Source organism: Nyctereutes procyonoides, unplaced genomic scaffold (genome assembly GCF_905146905.1).
Source record: "Nyctereutes procyonoides isolate TBG_1078 unplaced genomic scaffold, NYPRO_anot_genome, whole genome shotgun sequence".
Classification (NCBI taxonomy): Eukaryota; Metazoa; Chordata; class Mammalia; order Carnivora; family Canidae; genus Nyctereutes; species Nyctereutes procyonoides.
Genome location: NW_026575052.1, coordinates 1,003,980 through 1,026,732, shown reverse-complemented (window position 1 = coordinate 1,026,732; position 22,753 = coordinate 1,003,980). Strand labels below are relative to the sequence as shown.

General features: G+C 65.8%; 1 protein-coding gene and 1 non-coding gene across 4 annotated transcripts; one reads left to right on the top strand and one right to left on the bottom strand.

The window, feature by feature from the left end:
- Nucleotides 1-2,766: 2,766 nt before the first annotated feature.
- Nucleotides 2,767-16,096, bottom strand: AGTRAP (angiotensin II receptor associated protein). Of its 3 annotated transcripts, none has more exons than XM_055332826.1 (5): nt 15,999-16,096; nt 8,824-8,858; nt 6,423-6,528; nt 5,512-5,707; nt 2,767-4,272 (listed from the first exon to the last, which is right to left on the bottom strand). In XM_055332826.1, exons 1-5 carry the CDS (start codon nt 16,023-16,025, stop codon nt 4,157-4,159), a joined length of 480 nt encoding a protein of 159 aa, XP_055188801.1. In that variant the 5' UTR covers nt 16,026-16,096; the 3' UTR covers nt 2,767-4,156. The 3 variants fall into 3 exon arrangements, with proteins under 3 accessions (XP_055188801.1, XP_055188803.1, XP_055188802.1); XM_055332828.1 differs by having other exon boundaries at nt 5,533-5,707; XM_055332827.1 differs by having other exon boundaries at nt 16,011-16,087.
- Nucleotides 16,097-22,336: 6,240 nt separating this feature from the next.
- On the top strand, nt 22,337-22,529 carry LOC129514309 (small nucleolar RNA SNORA73 family). The gene has a single exon (XR_008665382.1). It is a non-coding gene; the product is annotated as a small nucleolar RNA SNORA73 family (small nucleolar RNA).
- Nucleotides 22,530-22,753: the final 224 nt, after the last annotated feature.

Below are 22,753 nucleotides of genomic sequence, written 5' to 3'. Positions count from 1 at the left end.
AATTCTTCACACGTTCATCGTCTCGTTGTGTGAAAGGCATGAAAACGTCCTTCTGTTGTGAAGGTTCTCATGTACGTGGGAAAGCTCGAGAAAACGCACATGCTTTTCTCCTGTTCGTGTTTGTCAGTATAACTTTCAGACCCAGCCAGGGACCCTCGGAGGACAGACGGAGGAAAGCTCTCTCCTCCCCTACGCTCGTCACCCCCTCCCTCTCTCAATGATTAACACGGTCACAGCACAACGGGAAACACTGATGTCACACATTTTCAGATCTCACTCGTCCCGGGGCCAGGCACTGGGACAATCCCCACTTCTCAGATGAGGAAACCGAGTCACGGTGAGGGAAGGAAGGGGCTGTCCCGTGTCTCGTACAGCCGGTCACGGGGGCAGTGGGGATTTGATTTGACCAAAGCTTTCTGGCTCTAGGGCCGTTTTGGAGGGGGAGGCCGGGAGAGCTGGAATTTCCAGGCTGTTCTGGAGACTCGAGGCAGGATGAGCCTAAGGCGGGGGCCCCTGCGGGGAGGGCTGGCTCTGGTCCAGTTCCGGCCAACAGGACAGGACAGTGACCTCTCCCGGGACCAGGGCTTATCTCCGGCTCCCTCATCTGGAAAGCTCAGCTTTGTGAAAACAAGAAACACAAGAGTTGGGAACCGGACAGGTGGCTTCAGCCCTCACCGGCAGGAGACCGGAGGCAAGAGGAGTTGGCAGCCTGCGGTCGAGTGTCCAGAGCGGCTGACGCTACAGACTAAAATGCGGAGGCTGGCAAGAGTCTACAGGGACGCCGGGGTGCTCAGTGGTTGAGTCCCGCGTCGGGCTCCCCGCAGGGAGCCTGCTTCTCCCTCTGCCCGTGTCTCTCATGAATAAACAAATATTTTAAAAAAGAGTCTACAAAAGCTGGCCTTTTGGGAAGAGCACGCTGTTGAGACGGTCGGTTGGAAGCTCCATTCCCGTCTGGCCCTTCCCTGGACCCGGCCTTCCTGCCGTCCGCCCCCAGCCAGGGGCAGCTGGAGCTCCGAGCTGCTCGGGCCCCAGGCCTTCTCCTTCTTACACCCCGGCCACGAGTGAATCCTGCCGCTCTGCCTCCAAAACACACCCAAGGGCTGCCCTGTTGGGAAAGGCCGCCTCTTGCAAGCTGGCTGCATCCCACTCGCCGGGTGACAATGGGGCCTTGAGGCTGGAACACTTCCTTACCCAGAGATGCAGAGCCCACGCAGGCGGAGCTGACCTTGTCACCCGTGTGGGAATGTCTTACTCTGTTTCAAGTCCAAGGTTTGCTCTTTTGTTCTGCTCAAGCATGTGTGTCACGTGGCCCCCGGCCCACGCCACTGCTGCGCCTGTCCTCGGGGAGGGGAGCGTCCTCCCACCGGGGCCGGAGAGGGGTGAGAATAAGGGCACGGGGGTTACTGCCGGCCAGGGGGGACTGACCTCCCCCGCGCCCCCCGCCCCCGGTCCCACCGAAGCTGGTCTTGTCCTTTCTCAGCGCGAGTAGAGCGTGGTCCGTCCAGGGCGCGCCTGCCCCGCTGCCCTCGGCGCCCCGACCTCCAGCGTGCAGTGGGCAGGACTCGGATGTCCCTCCCTGGGACCGAGAACGGGTGCGTGGTGTTCTGTTCAATGTGGCCAGCAGCAACCCCCCTCTCCCCGCCCGCCCGAGCCAACAGGGTCCTTTCAGAGTGTAGGTCAGACCGTCAAGCCCTCCAGCGGCCCCAGCGCACTCAGAACAGGCCAAAGTCCCCACATGCCCTCCTAACCCTTTGCTACCGGGTCCCTGCTGCCCTTCTGACCTCATTCTTTCCTCCCTCCCTTGGTTCCAGCCACGCCAGCCTCCTGACTGTGCCCGGAAACAGGCTGGGCAGGCACACACATGCTCAAGCCTTCCCGCGAGCTGTTCCCCTGCCTGGAAGCTCTCACATCAAAGGGAATCACCTGGTACTTGGGGCTTTTTTCCCCCTGATGTTGGCAGCCCCAGCAGCTGGAGGACTCCCAGCTCCCACAGGCTCTTGGTTGCTTGTTGAACGAATGCTAGAATGTCAGTTAGGAGACCTGCTGTTTGGAGAGGGGGCACCCCACTGGGGGCCCTTGCTGTCCCTGGGCCTCGGATCAGGGCCCTGCTCTTGCAGGCCAGCCGTCCGGCTCCCGGGGCCACTTGGCCTGCGGGTTCGGGGAGCCAGAGTAGCTGGGAGGTTCAGTCGTCGTCCCCCAAAGCTGGAGCAGCCCCTGGCCAATGACCAGAGAGCCCAGCTCCCCTGCTTCGCCTCAAGCCAGACACTGCATTCAGGGTCTGCTTCTGGGGACCCCGACCTAAGACAGGGGCCCTCTCTGCACCACCCCCCCCGTAAAGATCGGTCTGATCTGAAGATCTGGGACTATGAGGACCCAGAGTCTCTGAACATACTCTTCCCGCTGCTTGACACAGGCAGTTAGCGGTCCCCCCACTGCGTCCCCCTCACCTTGTCATTCCCCTTGAAAACCTGATATATTCACAACATACGCACAGGGGCACGTGCGGCGCAAGCCTGCCATGTGCCAGGGGCTGGTGTAAGCAAGGGACCCAGAACTTGGGGTCAGTCCCTTACCCGGAGGCCCCACCTCCGCCCCCCAAGGCTGCCCTGACCACGAGCTTGCAGGGTCCTCCCTTCTAGCCCACACTTCTCTAGTCCACCACCTACTCGCTCATGAACGACACACGGGCTCGCCTGGCGGGTTTCAAGTTCATGCTAACACGTCGCAGGGGCCACTCTGCAATCTGCTCACACAGGGGGACCGACGTCGACAGAGACAGGTGTGGTTTATTCACACACGCGGGCTGCTGAGCCACATCCACAGAGTGCACGTACCGCGGATTGTCTATTCACCCGCCTGCCGGTGAAGCTGCCCCCGCTCGGTGTCCCTGGGTGCCAAGTGCGGGTCCCTCCCCACAGGACCCTTGTGGGGCTCCTGCCTCCTGACAGAGACTCCTGAGGTCTGTTCCCTGAGAGCAGGCTCCAGGTTCAGCCCCGCAGCCCTGGCTCAGCAGCAGCGGGTCCTGAGCGCCCTCGGACGGATGGACACGGGGCGTGGGGGGTGCGTGCCGGGGACAAGTGGGCCGGCCTGGGAGAGCGCAGGCACTTGGTCCAGTCGACACAGGGTAGGAGCCTGGCTGTGGGATGCTCGGGGCTTCTGGGCAGGTGCTGGTCCCCGTCCCCCCGACAGCAAGACACAGGGTCTGCCCAGAAGAGGTCACCCCCCGCCTACGGACCCCACAGCACCCCAGGATCAAGGAGCAGTCCACCAACTGTGCCGCCACTTCGGGAGCTTTCCACGGGCCGGGCACTGCATGCTTCCCCTGCATCACCACCCCGGCAGCATTATTAGCTTCTTTCCAGAAGACACTGAGGTCGGAGGCGTGAAGTTGCTCGAGGCTCGCGGCCAGAAGCGGCAGAGAGGGATTCAAGCCGGTACCCGAGCCCTCTGACTCAGACACACGGAGGCCGCTGGCACCACACAGCGCCCTCCACTGCTGGGCCTTCGCTGGGCCAACGCGGGGTGCAGGGTGGGCCCGGCTGCCCGTGAGGCCACGTCCTCCCACAGCGGACAGGCCAGCTGAGCTGTGGACTCAAAGGGGAAATCGCAGGCAGGTCCAGGCACGGCCTGGCTGGGGGTTACAGGCTCAAAGCACACCCAGCCATGTGCCCCGACGCCAACGCCAGGCTTCGGGAAGGGCCGCCAGAGGCTGTGGTGGGCCCCAGGTGGTGCCCCCAAGCCCAAGGACCCCACGCGGCAAGCCACCAGGCAGTGAGCAGCACAGGACCCCCACCGCGTGCCGGGCTGCTCCGGGGCTGAGTGCGACCCACAGGCAGTCGGAGGCCAGGAGCCACAGGTGGGGCCTGGCTCGGGCGAGGCTGGGACGGGGCTGCACGGGGCAGCTGCGGGAGGTAACGAGACCCCAGGTTCCCGGCTCCGGACCAGCGAAGGGAGAGGCGGCCGCAGGGAGCCTGGGATGGGTGAGCACTCAGGGCACCTGACGGGGGTTGGGGACAGGGGAACGTAGTCCAAGACAGGGGAGTGGGGTCAGGAGCATCTCTGGGACGCCACCCGCGGCGCAAGGGGGGTGATGCCACTGGGCCATCTCCGGGCTCCACCACCCTCACCCCTGCGCTGCGGCCAAAGCCGGCTGGCCTCAGTACCCTTGCGGGGAGTGGCCCCTGCCCTCTGAGCCTACAAAGGGGTCCGCGGGCACCTCTGGTGACTCAATCGTCTGGTAGTCACTGCGCTCCTGTGACGGCCCAAGGAAACCTGGGGGGGTCACAGGGGAAAGAGAAAGATGAAGGGTGAGGACTCAGGACGTTCTACTGAGCCCCAACCAAGATCCACCCCCGACCAGGAGGGCACTGAGACGCCGAGGGGGTGACAGTCCCCAGCTTTTGGCCGGTGCGCAGCTAGTCCTCCCGTAACCCTACAGAGCAGGTGTTCTTTTTATCTATCATCTATCTATTTTATTTTATTTTATTTATTTTTTGAGCGGGTGCTCTTAACAGATGGGGAACCTGAGGCTCCAAGAGAGGACCTGACTGGCCCCGAGCGCAGAGCCTGAAGCCGAGGGCATTACGCCAGGGCGGCGTGACCCCGCAGCCAGTGCCCTGGCCACCCTGCACTGGCCTTCCCGGAGCAGCCCGCGCTCGGCGCTCTCTGCCCTGGGCCCGCAGGGTCCTCCCCGCACAGTGGACACCACGTGACTGTGCAGAAGGCCCAGCGCTGGCACTCGCAGAGCCCAGGGTGCCAGGGGGGCGGACTCCGTGTGCCCATGCTCTTCGCTCCCCTCCTGCCCTGCACACCGTCCTGTGACCCAGCACAAGTCCCAGGGGCTCTGGGCGCCCGCTCCCTCATCTGTCCCATGGCAAGAACGTTCCTGGCCGTCCCCAGCTGTGGGCCAGGCCAGGGCAATGCTGAGGCCACAGGCTGCTGCTGCCCAGATCCAGCTGCTCCCGCGGGTGGGTCGTGGGCCCATCGGGCCTCTCTCCTTGGGAGGGGACAGTGGAAGGCCACCGCCTACCCTCTCCCCGCCTCTGAGAGAAGGGACGGGAGAAGCATGGAAAGGAGAAGAGGAAAACGGGCCAGCCACCACGAGGAGGGGTGTGGGGGCAGCGGTGGGCCAGGGGATGTGGCCGGGACGCCCCCAGACAAAGCGCCCGCGGTTCCGGGCCCGGCCCAGGCCAGCAGCTCCTGTCCCTTGGCCGCGGAGCCTGCGTGCTGCTAGGGGGGCTCTAGGCCCAGCGCCCCGCAGGAGCCTACCCGCCTCGGGCTGCAGGCCGCCCCGCGGCATCGAGCTCCGGTTGACACGGGGTCTGGGCCCGCCCCCAGCTCTGCCCGCAGCCTGTGCGCTGCGACTCGGGAGCCTGCATTCCCGCTCCCCGGCATTCAGGGGCCCCGCTCCCCGGCCCCACCCTCGGACCCCTGACCCCGGGGCCAGGCCCGCTCACTGGGGCAGGGGCTGCGGGTCAGGCGGGACAGAGGGGCCGGGGGCGGCGGCCTCACCCGTATACAGCAGGCGCTCACCGCCGCGCTCCCGGTACATGTGGTAGACGAAGCAGCAGGACAGGGGCTTGAGCAGCAGGCTGAGGATGGCCATGCCCGCGCCGAAGCGCTGCGTGTCCGAGAAGCCCGTCCGCTGGTAGAAGACGCTGAGGTGGACGATGTCCAGGAAGACGGTGGCCGCCAAGCCGCCCAGAAACTGCAAGACAGAGGCACGCGGGCCTGTGCCGTCCGCTGCCACACGCGCCAGCCCGGGCGCTCCGTCCGCGCTCCCGCGTCCCCGGGCTGTGCTGGACGGCAGGTCGGGCCGCGGGCAGGAGCCGCGGGTGAGACGCCCGACCGAGGGCGACAGCGTCGAGCGCAGGGTGGACCCGGGTCTGGACCTAGCCTGTCACCACTCCCGCTCTTCCCTGTCCCAGAGGCCAGGATGGGGCACAAGACTCGGTTCCAGAACCTTTGGGATAGAAGGTCCCTCGGGTTCCCCAGTCCGTCTCTGCCAGGGGAGCTCCTTCCTCCGCCGTCACCCTGACGGGCCCTCAGGGTGCAGCGGGGCTGGGGGAGCGCCCCTGGGACAGAGTTCAGCACGGCTGCATCTGCTCTGACCTCACAACGGAGACGAGCTCCCCGTTGGTGGGGCTCCCGGCCGCACCCCTCCCTGGAGAGGCGGGTTACTGGGCACGTGCTCCAGCGCCAAGGAGCGGGACGCTGGGGCCCCTGGGGGACCCCACCCATGTTTCTGTCGGGGCGGCCACGAGGGACTCCGGGCTCTTAGAGCCAGGCAGGCCGGGTGAGACACCTGGGAATGGGGGGGGGTGGGGGCGTCAGGAAGAGACAGGATTAGATGGGATGGGTGGGATGGGATGGGATGGGCTGCGGCCCCCCAGGCCGGTCACCTCCCGCTTCCCCCGCCTCACCAGACTTATGGCATCGATGGAGTCCCGCTGAGCCACGGCCCACACGCCCACGGCCAGGACGGTGAAGTTGGCCCAGGGATAGGGCCCCGAGAATGTGATGCAGCCCCTGTGGGAAGAGGTCCCGTCAGGTGCCCACCCTGCAGGTGCCCCCCCTTCCCGAGGCCACTGCTCCGGGGTCCTGGGCCCCTGTGAAGAGGCCGGGGCGCTCGCTCTCCTCCCGCCCAGCTGGGCGCTGGAACCGGCAGCAAACCCCGTCGCCCTCGCTTCCCAAAGGGACCCCGCTCTGGCCCCCTCTGGCCGCACGGCCCCCCGCCCGCCAGGACCCATCACCGGGGCCTCTCCCTGCGGGCCCCGGACGCCCACTCCTGCCCGCTGGCCCTTCCCTCAACAGCAGCGACTAACGTCACCGGGTGCCGCCCCTCGTCTGCTGAGTCTCCCACAGCTTCCTGCCCACGTGCCACGAAACACAGACCCGCCCCGTGGCCCGAGGAGCCCCGTGACCCGAGGGGCCCCGTGACTCGCCACCAGCCGCCTGCGTGCGCCGCCCTGAACGCGGGGCCTGCTGTGCCGCTTGAGGCTCAGCCCCGCGGGGACACCGGGCCCTCGCCCTGACCGCCTGGTGTGACGCGCCCCCTCGGCTCTTCCTCACTCGGTGCCGCCCCGTGTGGTTCCAGGGTGTCGTCACCAACTGCCGACTGACGCGTTTACCTCTGTGGTCGTCAACCCAGTGAAAATAGTTAACACTGAGCCCCCGGGGGCGCCTGGCCCGTTTAGGCGCCTTATGTGAACTCAGGGATGCGCATTTATGGTAACGCCCTGACCCTCGCTCTGAACGTGAGGACACCAGGGGCCTGGGCGGCTCGGCTGGGGAAGCAGCTGCTTTGGGCTCAGGTCACGATCCGGGGGTGCTGGGAACGAGCCCCAGGTCAGGCTCCCTGCGGGGCACAGAGCCTGCTTCTCCCTCTCCTGCTCCCCCTGCTTGTGCTCGCTCTGAGTCAAATAAATAAAATGTTTAAAAAAAAAATGAAGACAAGGAAGCTGGGCCAGGGGGAGATGACGTGCCTCGGCCCAGGCCGCACAGCCCCCAGGTGCTGCGGCCGGGATGGGGGCTCAGGGGCCGCTGCAGAGGCCGCTCCAGCCACGCTCGCCCCGGCCCGGGCCGCCCCTTCACAGCCTCGCGGGCCCTGGAGCGGCCCTAGGGAGCCGCGCAGCAGTTCAGAGCAGAAGGTGAGCGGCGCCGCAGCCTTAGAAGTCACCTGACTTCCTGCTGCTCAGAAGCCAGTGCGGCCCCGACCACAACCCAGAACCCCGGGAATGTGACTGAGAAGTCCGTGTCCTGACCCTGCTTCCCGAGGTCATCCGCCGTGACCGTGTGCGACACTCGCAGCCGCCCCACACGGGCAGCGTACTTGGGGGGCTGCCAGAGGCGCGGGAGCTCAACGGTTCCCAGCGCTGGCTGGACAGCGAGGTCGCCCCGGCAGCCCCACGGCGATCGTGGAGTCGCCCGCCACCCTCGGGCCCCCCTTGGCGGCAGGCCCCGGGGGCTGGATGGCACGACACGCCTCCCCCCCAGCCCCATAGGGAGGGGTGTGCCGTCCTTACAGATGGAAACCGAGGCCCCAGGGGGCGGGACACTCGGTAAGGTCACCAGCTGCACCCCGGCTGTGCCAGGCCCTGCTCAGATGCGTGTGAATCCTGAGTCGGCCGTCTCTGGGCAGGACTGCGATATGGGAAAAGGGGTCCAGCCCTGCGCCTCGGGTCGTGAGCATCTCCTTGAGTCACCCACAGGTGCTCGGCCCGGTGGCTGCTCCCAGACACCCTCAGTAAGCCATCGTGCCCATTAGTGTCTGAAGCTGTGCGTTCACCGCCCGGTGACCTTACACGGGTCAGTTATGCCCTCGTCTTACGGGTGAGAGAACGACGCAGGGAGTCCCAGTGACTGACCCGAGGTCACAGACACGAGGAGCTCTAGCCCCCCGCCCCCGGCTGCCTCGGGAAGTCCAGCTGCCCACGAGACCAGCCCCCTGGCTTTAGCACCTCACGCCCTCCAGACACGAAGGCCTGGGGAGGAACCAGAGTCAGCCAAGCCCCAAAGGGCAGTGCCTGGAGGAGGGTCTGAGCCGTGGGGACTGCCCTGGGCCGGCCACCTCCCCGAGGATGATGGCTTGAAGCCTCGACGGAGGGCAGGGCGGGGGCGGCAGGGATGGCAAAGGCCTCTGGAAGCCGCCTGCCCCTCAGACAGTCTTGGAACACGGGGGGCTTGCTGATGACGTTCTTGACTGTTTAGGGGGCTGTTTAGTCTTAGACCTGGCCAGGAGACACGCGGGTAAGACCAGGGGACGCGTGGACAGGATCCCGGGAGATACGTGACCCAGGACCGGGCACCTGCGGAGTCACTCACCAGACCGTCAGCAGCCAGTGAACCAGCAGGATCATCTGTGGGAAGGAAGGAGAGAACTGTGAGTGAGACGCCCCCGGGGCGGGGAGGCGGGCAGGGGGGCTTGTGGAGCCAGGAAACACAGGAAGCCCCTGCCTAGGACCTAACAAGCTTTGCAAACACCTGTTGAAATACAAAAACCCACCAGCCACACTGAGCGAACCAGGCTCAGGCGAAGGACAACGAGCGAGGCCAGGCCCGGGCTGCCGCGTCCTCTGGGGCAGCAGACACCCACACCCCCTCCTGCTCCCAGAGGCGGGGGGCTCCTTGGGGGCCCCTGGCAATCGGCTCTGGCATCAGCGGACGCCTGGACTGGGAATGGCTGGGGGGTGGGCGTGGGACTCCATCCACCGAGGCTGCTTTCTTGGCACAGCAGAGCTGGGGTACGGTGGGGGGGCCACCTGCGTGCAAGGAGCGGGAGAACACCGGGGGCCGGGGGAAGAGCCAGGGGAGGGCGGCGGGGGGCCCGGGAGGAGCAGGCCTTGGGGCCTCAGCGGAGCACGGATTTTATCTGAAGTGCACAGAGGGAAGCCACCGAAGGCTTTGTGCAAGGAAGTAACTTGCTGCGGTTTAAGGAAACAAAACACAACCCCCCCCCCCCGCTTTTTTCTAGATTTCTGCGCTATCCCATCCCTTTCACTGTCCCGGATGTGTTTAAGATAACAGCCCTCTTCGTGGAACTTGTCTCCACTGCTGGTGACGGCAAAGGCCCGGCTTGGAAGTGGAGGAGGAGGCGCAGATGCCATGGGAAGGACAGGGTGCTGCCGGCGGCGGGTGGAGCTTCAGGAGGAGGGCGCTGGGTGCCAAGGGACAAGCAGGGCCCAGCCTGGCAAAGGGGAGGGGCAGGGTGTGCGAGAGCCACAGGTGGGAACACAGACGGGGAGGCAGGAGCCAGAGCCCAGGCGGGGGGCAGAGAGCAGACCTGGACCAGCAGGGGGCCAGGGCCCCCCGACCCCCACGGGGGCTTCCCCGGGGTCCCTGTGGTAGAGGGGGGCCTTGGAGGAGTCACTCAGGGGATTGAGGAGTCTTGCTGGGGGGGACGCCGAGAGCCCAGGAGGGGGCACACAGGGCGGGGCCGTGCAGGGAACGGCCCAGGCTTCCGGACCCCGCAAACAGCAGAAGGGCACCTGCTGGAAGGAGCCGTGGCCGTGGAGGGAAGAGCCCTGCGAGAAGAGCCCCGCTTGCTGCGCACCCAGCGGCGCCCAGCCCTCACGCGAGCCTTTGGAACAGACGCCACGATCGCTCCCCTTCTGCAGAGGGGGAAACCAGACTCAGGAAGCTGAGGCTGCCCCGGGCTCCCCGGACGGCGGGCGGTGGGCCTAGGGGTCAGCGGCGAGTGTGACCCAGGGTCCAGGGTCCAGGGGAGCTGCCTGAGCCAGTGGCAACCGCACACACTCTCCGCAGGCAGGGGAGGTGGAATCGGGTCAGATGGCCGGGACGTCCCGCTGCACCCCGGGGCCCAGCGCCCGCCTCTGGGGAAGCCGCTCTGTCACCCGGGGGGCCGGGCTGGCGCTCCGGGCGCGTCCTGAGGGCCACACACCCTCCATCCTGTGCGGGGAGCGGAGGAGCCGTGTGCAGGGGAGAAGGCCGAGGCCCCTGACCGCCAAGCCTCTGGGGGCCCAGTGCACTCCTCGCATTACAAAATGGGGACACCGAGGCAGAGGAGGCTTAGGTGCCAGGGTGTCCGTTCGCAGAGGCTTACGAGACGTGACCAAATGGGGCTACGTGTCTCAGACACCTGGACTGTCAGCTGGCGCCCCTGGCATCTGCTTGGCACCCGCCTGGGGACCCAGCGGCGAGCGGGGCACACGTGGGGCTGGTGGCCCTCCCAGAACCTCACGTGGCGGGAGACACCTGCTGAGCAGATCATCACCGCAGAGCAAGGGGTCCAACGAGACCGCCTTTTTTTTTTCTTTCTTTCTTTTTTTTTTTTAAGATTTTATTTATTTATCCATGACAGACACAGAGAGATGCAGAGAGAGGCAGAGACACAGGCAGAGGGAGAAGCAGGCTCCATGCAGGGAGCCCGACGTGGGACTTGATCCTGGGACTCCAGGATCATGCCCTGGGCCAAAGGCAGGCGCTAAACCGCTGAGCCACCCGGGCTGCCCCAATGAGACCGTCTTTCCGAGGGAGATTCTAGTAAAGGAAGAGGAGCCTCCTGTACAAGGGGGGGGGGGGCGGGGGGGGTTACGAGGCCGGTGAGCGAGGCGGGTGTCAAGAAGAGATTTCACGGGGCGCCTGGGGGCTCAGCTGATTAAGGGGTCGGGTCACGATCCCAGGGTCTGGCTGGAGCCCGTGTCAGCTCCCAGGTCACTGGGGCGTCTACGCCTCCCTCTCCCTCTGCCTGTGCTCTCTCCCTGTCCATCAAATAAATAAAATCTTAAAAAAAAAAAAAAAGGAGAGCATTTTAAGCAGAAGGGGCAGCACCTGCAAAGGCTCTGTGGCAGAAGGCAGCACGGAACATTCTGGAAACTGGAAAGATGCCAAGGTGGCTGGACAGGAGACTGGAGGACACACAGGAAGCGGGGTGGGGGGGCTGGGGCTTGTGGGGAAGAGTTCTGATCTTTATCTCAAGAGCCAACCACTGCCCCCCCCACCCCCCCGGTCTTGACAGGAAACCCTGCCCACAGAGGGGAGCCTGCCTCAAGGCCACAGCACGTGACCGGCCGCAGTGGTTCTGGCGGCGTCCGCCTTTCCCACTAAGAGCAGACCCCGGGGAAGGAAGCACAGGGCAGGGGCTCCTATCACCACCTTCCGCCTAAGACTCAACACCTGAGCCTCCCCCCTCGTTGGCCTTTATTCCAGAACCGTCTCCATCTCCAGGCGCTCTGGTTCCCACCTCCAGACCGCGCACACGGCGGGGCTCCAGCACGGGGCGCTTCTGGGCCCCGCGGCGCCTGCGTGATGAAGGGAGGGTGAAGGGCTGAGACCCGCAAGCCGGCGGGGACGCGAGCTGCCGGGGGCAATCGCGGTGTCACCTGCGAGACAAAGACTTTGCCAAGAGCCAGAAAGACCTGGAATACGCAGTGGGCCCCTGCCCGAAGCCCAAACCTCTGCCGTCTGTCTTGGGAAGAGAGCGACCCGGAACTGGGCCGCTGGGTGCCCTCCACGTGACATCACTTTCATTTTATAGTTAAGAAACTTGGCAGCTTTGGATCGTGTCTCAGCCCCCGGGAGGAGAAAGCCCCAGAACACTACGCCTCCTCTCCCCGGGTGTCCCCATCTTTGTAAGGGGAGGGAGGGCACAGCCACGCAGGCCTGCAGAGGCCCGACGTCCAGGAGAGCTCCCAGCAGAAACCGAGCCACGTGGGCCGGCCCCTCCCGACCCACGAGGGCCCCCCGACTCGTATCAGCACAGAGAGCCACGTGCCGGCTGCTGGAGAGGTTTCTGGTAACCGGGGGGACACCAGGGATCCCCAGGTACCACCTGAGACCGGGGGAGGGAGGCACTGGGCTCTGACAATGCGCCTGGGCAAGAGCAGAGCCAGGGCTCAGGACTCTACACACAGTGCTCGGCCCGGGGGTTGCCCGGCTGTTCCCCAGGAGACAGGGAGGGGGTGTGTGGGGAGCCAGGGCAGCCTGGGTCGTGGGGTACTGCCCTGGACGCCTGAGGTCCGGTCCAGGGGCCGCGGCCCTGGGTGTCTGTGCACTGGGTTCGTTCTCTGTGCAACGGAGGCCACCCTGTCCCCCCCCATGTCCCAGTGCGGTGTGTCCCGCACACAGACATGGTCCCGCAGGCACCGCGCGTCCACGCACCGACCTCGGGTCCCCATGTGGCTTAGGCTTCCTGCACCAGCGCTAACGACACAGCTCCCGCCCCCGACCAGGACCCGCTGCGTCTGCACTGCCCCGAACACGCATGTGTGTGCGTGTATGTGTGCGCACGTGCATGTGCGTGGGTGTGTGTGTGCGCGCACCGACGCTCTTAACCCCCTTAACCCCGAGGCGGCGGGACATCCCGCGGCCCACACGGCGACGCTCAGATACACGGCGCTCGGTGCAGGCGTCTGAACGGCTCTCGGGTCTAATAAAAACGCAACGCCACCCCCCTCGTGGACCGCGGGATCCTCCTCTTGTCACCCTAGGACGGAGCATTTATTCTGATCCTCTTCTTTCCTCCGGGGAGGAAACGGACACCCCGGAGGTTAGGAGGCCTGCGCGAGTCACACAGCCCGTGAGCCGCAGGCGTGCCTGCGCCGCAGGGCCTGGAAGAGCAAGGGAAGAGCGGCGCAAGCAGGAGGCTGAGCCAGAAGGGCAGGCCGAGGGCAGGCCCGGGGGCCGCGGGCAGGACCCAGCCCCGCGCTTGCCACAGAGGGCCCAGGGCTGAACGGGGCGGGGGGGGGCACACTTCCTAGGCAACCCGTTTGCACTAGTCCTGCGTAAACGTCCAGCGGCCTGCGGAGGGGGTGGCAAGCCCCCCAGGGTGGCCGGGCTGAGAGGCCCACGGCAGCACCCTCCCGCGGCAGCAGACTCAGGCGGGGCTTCCCAGCCTGGCTCCGGGGGGGGGCAGGACCCCGGGCAACTCGCCGAGCCCTCGAACTGCTGTTTGCTCTTCCATAAAGTAGGGCCCATCGTGCCCGTGTCGTGGGGTTGTTCTGTGGAGCCTGGGGCCCAGGGTGGTGGAGGGGGGCGTCAAACACAGGACACAGAGGGCACCTGGGGGGCTCAGCGGTGCAGCGTCTGCCTTCGGCCCAGGGCGTGACCCCGGGGACCCTGGATCGAGTCCTGCATCGGGCTCCCCGCAGGTGGCCTGCTTCTCCCTCTGCCTCTGCCTCTCTCTGTGTCTCTCATGAACAAACAAATAAAATCTTTAAAAAAACAAAAAACCACACAACAATAGCCTGCCAGGTGGTCAGCCCCGTGCACGGCCCTGCTCGCTACTACCATCAGGAAGTCGGCTCCCGAAGTCCTTAAGCCCGCACGCTACCCTACAGCCTGGACCCTCCTCCCACCCGCCTTTTCTGGAAAGATCTCCCAGACCGAAGCCTATTCCTTTCCAAGCCCGTCACAGTGTCACGTCTCCGGCTCAGGACCTGCCTCACGGATGGGACTCGGTTAGGGACGGCCCTTTGTGCGAAGGGCCTGGGGCAGCTGTTGCTTTCGCCGGCACCACACTGGCCACTCTGGCTGGGCTGGGCACGACAGGCATTCAGCCAGTTGCCAGAGAACGTAGGGGGTGCAGGCCCACAGGGGCGCATTTCCCCAGCCCCCGAGGGGACCTGACTTCAGAACATCCCACTGAAGGGCCTACAGCAAGGAGTCATCAGCCACCCCCCCAGGATGGCCAGATTTAACGACACAAACACAGAACACTCAGTTTCGAATGTTGGTTAATAAACCCTGTTAGGGGGATCCCTGGGTGGCGCAGCGGTTTGGCGCCTGCCTTTGGCCCAGGGCGTGATCCTGGAGACCCGGGATCGAATCCTGCGTCGGGCTCCTGGTGCACGGAGCCTGCTTCTTCCTCTGCCTGTGTCTCTGCCTCTCTCTCTCTCTCTCTCTCATAAATAAATAAAAATTAAAAAAATCTTTAAAAAGTTAAAAAAGAAAAACCCTGTTAGGGTGTCCCAGACCCTGCCTCGCATATACTTATGGCCAGGAAAGGACGTGGCCTTGAAGTCGGCCCCAGTGGGCTCAAAGCCTGACTCTGCCACTTAATCCCTGTGGGACCCTGGCAGGTTACTCATGTGACCCGAGCTGAAGTTTGCTCACCTGTCGGGAAGGTGACAGACAGGATCAGCTTTCTCGGGAGGCGGCTGTGATCAAGTGAACAACCTGGAAAGCCACAGACGCTCCAGGCACGAGTGTCTGCAGCTCTTGTGCCTCAGCGGGTGCTCCCCTTGGCAACGACTTCAGGCGAATCTCACATCAGAGGAAAGGCAGCAGCGGGCACGGACCCCTCACTGCCTGACGCCCCGCTGCCCCTGCCCCGACCGAGGTGAATAGCTGCCCTCGGGGAACCTCACGGGCTGGAAGCTTCTGATTAAATTTTTTAATTTTGTTTTGTATTTATTTATGATAGTCACACACACAGAGAGAGAGAGAGGCAGAGACACAGGCGGAGGGAGAAGCAGGCTCCGTGCACCGGGAGCCCGACGTGGGATTCGATCCCAGGTCTCCAGGATCGCGCCCTGGGCCAGAGGCAGGCGCCAGACCGCTGCGCCACCCAGGGGTCCCCTGGAAGCTTCTGATTAGAGAAAACTCTGCCCCTGGGGAGTCGTAACACAGACGCCCCCCCCCCCCCCAGTAACCCAAGCACGGATCTCGTGTCCTTTCCTGGTCCCCCGTGTCTCCCTTTCTTTCCATGCTGGACCCCACGGGGGCTAAATGCTTTGTCACTGGTGAGTAAGAGGGCGTCCCTGGGTATAGTGTCAGAGGGGGCGGCCCGACACCCCGAATGGCAGGTCTGGGCCAAGCTCCCCCACCTTCCTGGGTCGCCCACGCTGCCCGGGAGCTGCCCGGGAGCGGAGCCCGTGGGGCCAGGGGCGGCGACAGAAAGAAGAAGCCGCTGGCATCTGGAGGAGCCAGGACAGGCCGCAGGAAATGAAGACACCGCAGGAAGCCTCGCAGTGTCCTCCTGGGGGCCCAGAGTTGAGGTTTTCTGCTTTTAAGTGACTTCTATCCGTTGTTCCGGGTCTTGGGAAATAAGGGCGCTGGAGCCGCAGGCTTTGGAACCGTGTCTGGGAATTGCGGGTTTTCTTAACCCGCTGACGCCAACGAGGCGGGCCGGCTCCGGGCCTGCGGGCCGCGGGCGGGGTCGGGCGGGGTCGGGCGGGGTCCCCGAGGGCAGGTGTCCGCCCGGCCCGCGGGGGCTCTCCGGGCCCCTCCCGGCGCCTGCAGGGGGCTCGGGGCGTGCAGGCCCAGGCGGGGTCGGCGGGGTCAGCCCGGGAAGGGGAACGCGCCGCCCCGCCCGCCCCCCGGGGCCGCTCCCCGGAGCCCTCGGCCGCGGCAGCCGCCTCCCCCTCGCAGCCGGGCCTCGCCCCGCTCGCGCCGTCCGCCGGCCCCGCAGCCCTCGTGCCCACCGCGCTGGGCCCGCACCCCCTCGCCCCGCCGGAGGAGAGCGACGCCCCCGCCCCCGCCCCCGCCCCCGCCCCACCCCCCGCCACGCGGCCCCGCCACGCGGCCCCGCCCGCCGCCACCTTGAGGTTCACCGTGGGCAGCTCCATCCCGACGCCGGCCCAGGGCACCTGCGCCGCCGCCGCGGCCGCTCCCGGGCTCCGGACTCCCGCGAACTAACTTGGCGGCCCCGCCCCCACGCCCCGCTCGCCCCGCCCCTACGCCACGCTCGCCCCTCCCGCCCGCCCTGCTCGCCCCTGCTGCCCCGCCCGCCCCTTCACCCCTCCCGCCCCGCCCGCCCCCCTCACCCCTCCCGCCCCTCCTGCCCCGCTCGCCCCTCCCGCCCGCCCCGCTCGCCCCTCCTGCCCCGCCCGCCCCCCTCACCCCTCCCGCCCCTCCTGCCCCTCTCGCCCCTGCAACCCGCCCCGCTCACCCCTCCCGCCCCGCCCGCCCCCCTCACCCCTCCCGTCCCTCCTGCCCCGCTCGCCCCTCCTGCCCCGCTCGCCCCGCCCCTCCGCCCCGCTCACCCCCTCCCGCCCCTCCTCCCTGCTCGCCCCGCCCCTCCGCCCCGCTCACCTCTCCCGCCCCTCCTGCCCCGCTCACCCCTCCTGCCCCGCCCGCCCCCCTCACCCCTCCCGCCCCTCCTGCCCCTTTCGCCCCTGCAACCCGCCCCGCTCACCCCTCCCACCCCTCCTGCCCCGCCCGCCCCCTTCACCCCTCCCGCCCCGCTCGCCCCGCCCCTCCGCCCCGCTCGCCCCGCCCCTCTGCCCCGCTCACCCCTCCCGCCCCTCCTCCCTGCTCGCCCCGCCCCTCCTCCCTGCTCGCCCCGCCCCTCCTGCCCCGCTCACCCCTCCCGCCCCTCCTCCCCTCGCCCGCCCCCGCCCCCTCCCCCGCCCCGCTCCCCGCCCCCCCCCGCCCCTCCCCTCCGCCCCGCCCTCCCCCCTCCCCCGCCCCTCCTCCCCGCTCCCCCCCCGCCCCTCCTCCCTGCTCGCCCCGCCCCCCTCCCCTCGCCCCCCCCCGCCCCCTCACCCCTCCCCCCCCGCCCCTCCCCCCCCCTCCGCCCCGCCCCCCCCCTCGCCCCGCCACCCCTCCCGCCCCTCCTCCCGCCCCCCGCCCCTCCCCCCTCGCCCGCCCCCCCCCGCCCCCCTCCCGCCCCCCCCCTGCTCGCCCCGCCCCCTCCCTGCCCCCCGCCCCCCCCCCTCACCCCTCCCGCCCCTCCCCCTGCTCGCCCCGCCCCTCCGCCCCGCTCGCCCCGCCCCTCTGCCCCGCTCACCCCTCCCGCCCCTCCTGCCCCGCTCGCCCCGCCCCTCCGCCCCGCTCGCCCCGCCCCTCCTGCCCCGCTCGCCCCTCCCGCCCGCCCCGCTCACCCCTCCCGCCCCTCCTGCCCCGCTCGCCCCTCCCGCCCGCCCCGCTCGCCCCTCCTACCCCGCCCGCCCCCCTCACCCCTCCCGCCCCTCCTGCCCCTTTCGCCCCTGCAACCCGCCCCGCTCACCCCTCCCACCCCTCCTGCCCCGCTCGCCCCTCCCGCCCCTCCTGCCCCGCTCGCCCCGCCCCTCCTGCCCCGCTCGCCCCGCCCCACCGCCCCGCTCGCCCCGCCCCTCTGCCCCGCTCACCCCTCCCGCCCCTCCTCCCTGCTCGCCCCGCCCCTCCTGCCCCGCTCACCCCTCCCGCCCCTCCCGCCCCTCCCCTCTGCCCCGCTCACCCCTCCCGCCCCTCCTCCCTGCTCGCCCCGCCCCGCCCCCACCACGCGAGGCGCGTCACGTGGCCCGGCCCCCGGTCGCTAGGCGACGGCGTCGCGCCCTCCGGGGTCCGGGCTCCTCCGCCTCCCGCGCAGGCCCGCAGAGGGCGCCGTCTTGCCCGGGGCGCGTCCCAGCAGGTGCATGGACCGGACGCCCTGCAGCCCAGGACCGGGGGCACCGTCCAGGGGCGGCGGCTGATGCCTCCTCCCGAGGGCGCCCCCGCCTCCCCGCCCTCTCACCCCTCCCCATCCCACCATCCCAGCCTCACCCATAACCTGCCCCTCGGGAGCCGTGCGGGGTTAGACGGACTCCTCCGTCGGTGACGACAGAAGCCTCTGGCCCTGGCTGGAGCGGCGAGGGGGACCTGGTTCAAGACGGTTGGCGCAGGGGCATCGCCGTTAGGGGGACAGGGAGGGAGCCCGCCCCCCGGGCACCAGGCCGCCTTGGGAACTACCAAGAGCAGCGGTCAAGGGCGGGGAGAGTCTCCCTACACTGAGCAACAGGATTCCAGCACCGAGACACCAAAGACGGGGGGTGGGGGGGTGGGGACGGTGCCCCGGGGGCAAAGCCGGGGATCCCCACTCAACTGAGTGCGATCCTTGCTAAAGCTGGATCCTGCGGCGCCAGCAAGGACAGGGGGACACAGGCCAGGCCTGGTTGGGAGGAGGGCTCGGAGGAGCCTAACTAGAATAAGGTCAAGGAGAGCGTCTTTGTCAAGGTAGAGCGCCCAGAACAGTACCTGCCACTTAGTAAGCGAGGGGGGTACACATGAGCTGCTGTCATCGCCGGCACAAGGTCATCACCATACACTGGGGGGAGTCCCCTCAAGTCTCCTACCAAAAGCTGCAGGAAAACGTAGCTGGAAAACAGCAGAACATCTGTAGGACGCACCTGTCTCCAGAAGGGGGAGGGAACGGAAAGATTTTAAACGCTGTCTGCCCCTTGTAACTGTAAGTGGGAAGAATTGCGGAAAGGAAGGGCGGGAACCGGCACCTCTCTTAGGGATTACCCTCTCCCCACCCCAAATAGGAGCATTGATTCCCACTCCCTCCCCTCACCCCTCCCCAGCCCACCCTTCACCCGAAACCGGAGAACATTTTCATTTGGAGAACACCCGCTTCCCTGAGCGTCACTTGGGGTAGGGGTCCCCCCTCAGGGTGGGTCTGAGTGCTTGCTCCCGTTTCTGGGAGGGAGAAACCAGGTGGGAGGCTGCGAAACGGCCTGGGACTGGCCGTGGGGAGTGGGAGGGTCCGGGGAGCCTATCAAGACACGCAGACTCTCTCTGGACACAAAGAAAGGGGGACTTTTTGCAGGGGCTCGGGGCTCACAGGCCTGCTTCGATGCTCCCGCCCAGGGGACAGAGCACCGCAGCACCTGCCACTGTGATCGAGAGCTGGGAAATGGCCACACACCGAGCTTGGTTTTTCCAGAGTCAGCACACAGGGGAACAGGTGTCTGTATCCTGGCTTTGCCACTTACTGCTTGAAATTGGGCAAGTTGCTTTGCCTCCCTGTGCTTTCGTTTTTTCACAGTAAGATGAGGATAATAATGGTCACCTCCCTCACAGGGCTGTTAGGATTTGCTGATACATAAAAAGCGTTTAGAACAGCGCCTCGCAGGTAGTAAGCACTAAATCAGGACTGGTTACTATTGTTATCGAGTAGTAGGTGTTGTGGTTTTTTTTATGATTTTATTTATTCATTAGAAACAGAGAGAGAGAGAGAGAGAGAGACAGAGAGGCAGAGACACAGGCAGAGGGAGAAGCAGGCTCCATGCAGGGAGCCCGACGCGGGACTCGATCCCGGGCCTCCAGGATCACGCTCTGGGCTCAAAGCAGCGCTGAACCGCTGAGCCATCGGGGCCGCCTGCAGTAGGCGTTGTTAATGATTGGTTATGTGATATCTTAGAAGAGAGTCATTCCCAAATAAATGGTGGATATTATAGCATTCTATTATTTATTAATTCTATTCATTAAAAAAGTTTTGATTTTATTTTTTTGATTTTTATTTATTTATGATAGTCACACAGAATGAGAGAGGGAGGCAGAGACATAGGCAGAGGGAGAAGCAGGCTTCATGCACTGGGAGCCCGACGTGGGACTCGATCCCGGGTCTCCAGGATCGCGCCCTGGGCCAAAGGCAGGCGCCAAACCGCTGCGCCACCCAGGGATCCCAAAGTTTTGATTTTATTATTTTTGGAAGGATTTTATTTATTTGACAGAGAGGACGAGCAAGTACAAGCAGGGGGGGCAGCAGAGGGAGAGGGAGAGCAGGCTCCCCACTGAGCCGAGACCCCCTCTGCCCCCGACGTGGGGCTCCATCCCGGGACCCTGGGATCATGACCTGAGCCGAAGGCAGATGCTTCGCCCACTGAGCCCCCAGGTGTCCCTATCAATCCTCTTCTAGGAGCTAGTCCCCTTGCACCGCAGGTCCTCGCCGCGTTTCCTCCAAGCCTCCGGATGTGTAACGAGACCGCCGTCGCCTCAGAAGGAGCACGGTGCACCCCGAACAAGTCCCGGGAGTACGGGCGACATTAAGTACTTCATCGGTGGGAGGCAGTGTGAGACCCGCTCAGTCACAGTGACCCCGCGGTGTAGGTGTCATCCCCGCCCTTCGGTTCAGCAGGGCGACTGAGGTGAGGACGCGGCAGGGTTTCCCGAGGCCCCGGTTGGTGGGCGCCTGGCCTGGGCCCCGGAGGGCGGGCTCCCTCAGGCTAGAGCCTCTGTGTCCGGGAGACGGCGCCCAGGCTGGGCTGCGAAGGCTGGGGCGAGCGGGCAGCGGAGGGCACCAGGCGGGGGCCGTGCAGTGTCCCCGCGGCTCCCGCGGTCACCCTGCGTCCATCCTGGGCTGGCGGCCTGGGTGAGGGCCCGGCCTGGTGGCTGGACTTGGCGGGTCGCTCTGGGGCAACAGAGGAACGTGCCGGCTCTCCCAGGAGCCCGAGTTTCTGCCTCGAGCTGCTCCTGATCCCCTGCAGAGCGGATCCCTGAGGCTTTGGGGTCGTGGCCTTGGCGAGCAGGCCGCGGAACCGGGGGCTGGTTTCCCGCGCCCGCACCGGTCCTGTGTGCCGCGGCCAGGCCTTGCCTCTGCGCCTTCGACCCAGAAAGACGTGCAGGATGGATGATTTCATCCGCTCACCCGCCCGGGCCGGTCACCCAACACCTATCTGGGAAAATATCCAGGAGCAAAAGGACCGGGTCACGTGGCCGGTGTCGAGTCACCTTTTTAAGAAATTTCCAGACCGCTGTCCCAGACGCCGGGGCACCCTATCCTATTTTCTTTGTAGCGCTTATTGACGTCTGAAGGTGTGGGCCTCTCGGGCTACCTGCGGGCTGTTTCTTATCTGCCGCCTCCCCCCCACCGTGTGCCACAGGGGGTCTCGCTCGCGGTGCTCAGCTGCCCACCTGGCACGCAGCAGGCCCTGGGGGTGAACCGACCCACACACCAGCCGACCCGTGCGTGTGCACCGCTTCCTCCCGTCACAGGACCTGGATGACCTGCCACCCACCCCTCGGCCTGTGCTCAGGGTCCCGCTGGGAATCAGGCTCTGCCAGGGCGGGGAGGGGGGGTGCCTGGGGGCAGTGGCCCTGCCTTTAGAAAGGCTCTCGGCTCTCTTTTCACATCCTTGCGTCTCACGTGGCGGGGCGGCCACTCCTGCTGTGTTACCGGAGAGGCTGTTGCCACTCGGATGACTTGGCCAAGGTCCCAGAGAGCAAAGCCTGCCTGGGGGCCGGGTAAGGAAAACGTGCCTTTGCCCTGTCTGCCCACGGACGCCGGGCACTTGGTGTCAGGCCCAAGCCCTTCCGGGGTCCCGGAGGTGAAGGGGGCGTGTGGAGCCGCGAACTCCCGCCGCAGTGACAAGCACGTCCCGGAGAGCCACGGCGGCGGCCGGTGGTAACGACTGGCTCTTAGCTTCCCTGCAGTTCCCTTGAGACGCGGGTACCCCGGGAGGTCACTCCCCGTGATGCAGGAAACAGAGACCGGAAAAATTAAATTTCTTTCCTACTTACAGCCCACAGACAAGTCCCAGACACGGGTGGACGGACCTTCCTCCGGGGACTCAGCTGCCTCACTGTCAACACTTTGCTGAGGGCACCGGGTGAGCTTAGCCCGATCCCCAGGAGCCTGAGAGTCTAACATGTAGAGACTCCTTTGGAGGGGCCGCCGGGGGGCTCAGTGGGTGAGCATCTCCCTTCAGCTCAGGGCGTGTGCCCCGGGGTCCCGGGATCGAGTCCCGCATCGGGCTCCCTGCATGGAGCCTGCTTCTCCCTCTGCCTGTGTCTCTGCCTCTGTCTTTCTCATGAATAAATAAAATCTTTTAAAAAATTCCTTTGGAAACTTCCTTTGTCTCTACCCCAAGATGTGTGTGGGGGGTCATCCCCCAAGCACATGGCCCCCGACATACATCCGAAGGGTCTCATGACTCAGGTTTTATCAGCCGGTAATAAATGACCTTTCCCAACACTAGCCAGCCCCTCAAGGTCCTGGAATCCTTGCTTCCAAAATTCCTTAGAGGCTCACCCTCTCCCTAACCTCCCCCCCACAACTTGACAGTCTATAGTGGGTCCCTTGTCACCCCAGTGCAGCTCATTCCACCCACGGGTCCTGTCCCTGTGTTTTAATAAAACCACTTTTTTTGTACCAAAGGTGCCCCAAGAATCCTTCCCTGGCCGTCGGCTTTGAACCCTAACGTCTTTCCTAGAACACGCAGGCGCGATCCAGGTGACGTAGGGGAGCACGGGCTCGGCCCCGTGATGCGCAGTCCTTTCCCACGGTGTTGGAGATGAAGCCCGGTCTGCGGTCTGCACCTACACATTCCTGTGGCTGCTCAGAGCCCCATGGACAGTGCCCGAGCACACGAACCACGCAGGAAACACCTAAAAAGAAAAAAAAAAGACATAGAATAACAACAAAAAAATAGGCCCCAGGCCTATGCGGCTTCATTTACTCCTGGTCTGCACTCGCCTCTGAACAAGCCAAAGAAATGATATTCCCACTTTCAGGGGGAAGCTACAAGGTTGACCATTCTCTGAGTCTTGTTCCAGGCCCCAAACACCTGACCACACCTGAGAGGAGCCAGACCCCAAACACCGTCCGGGACAT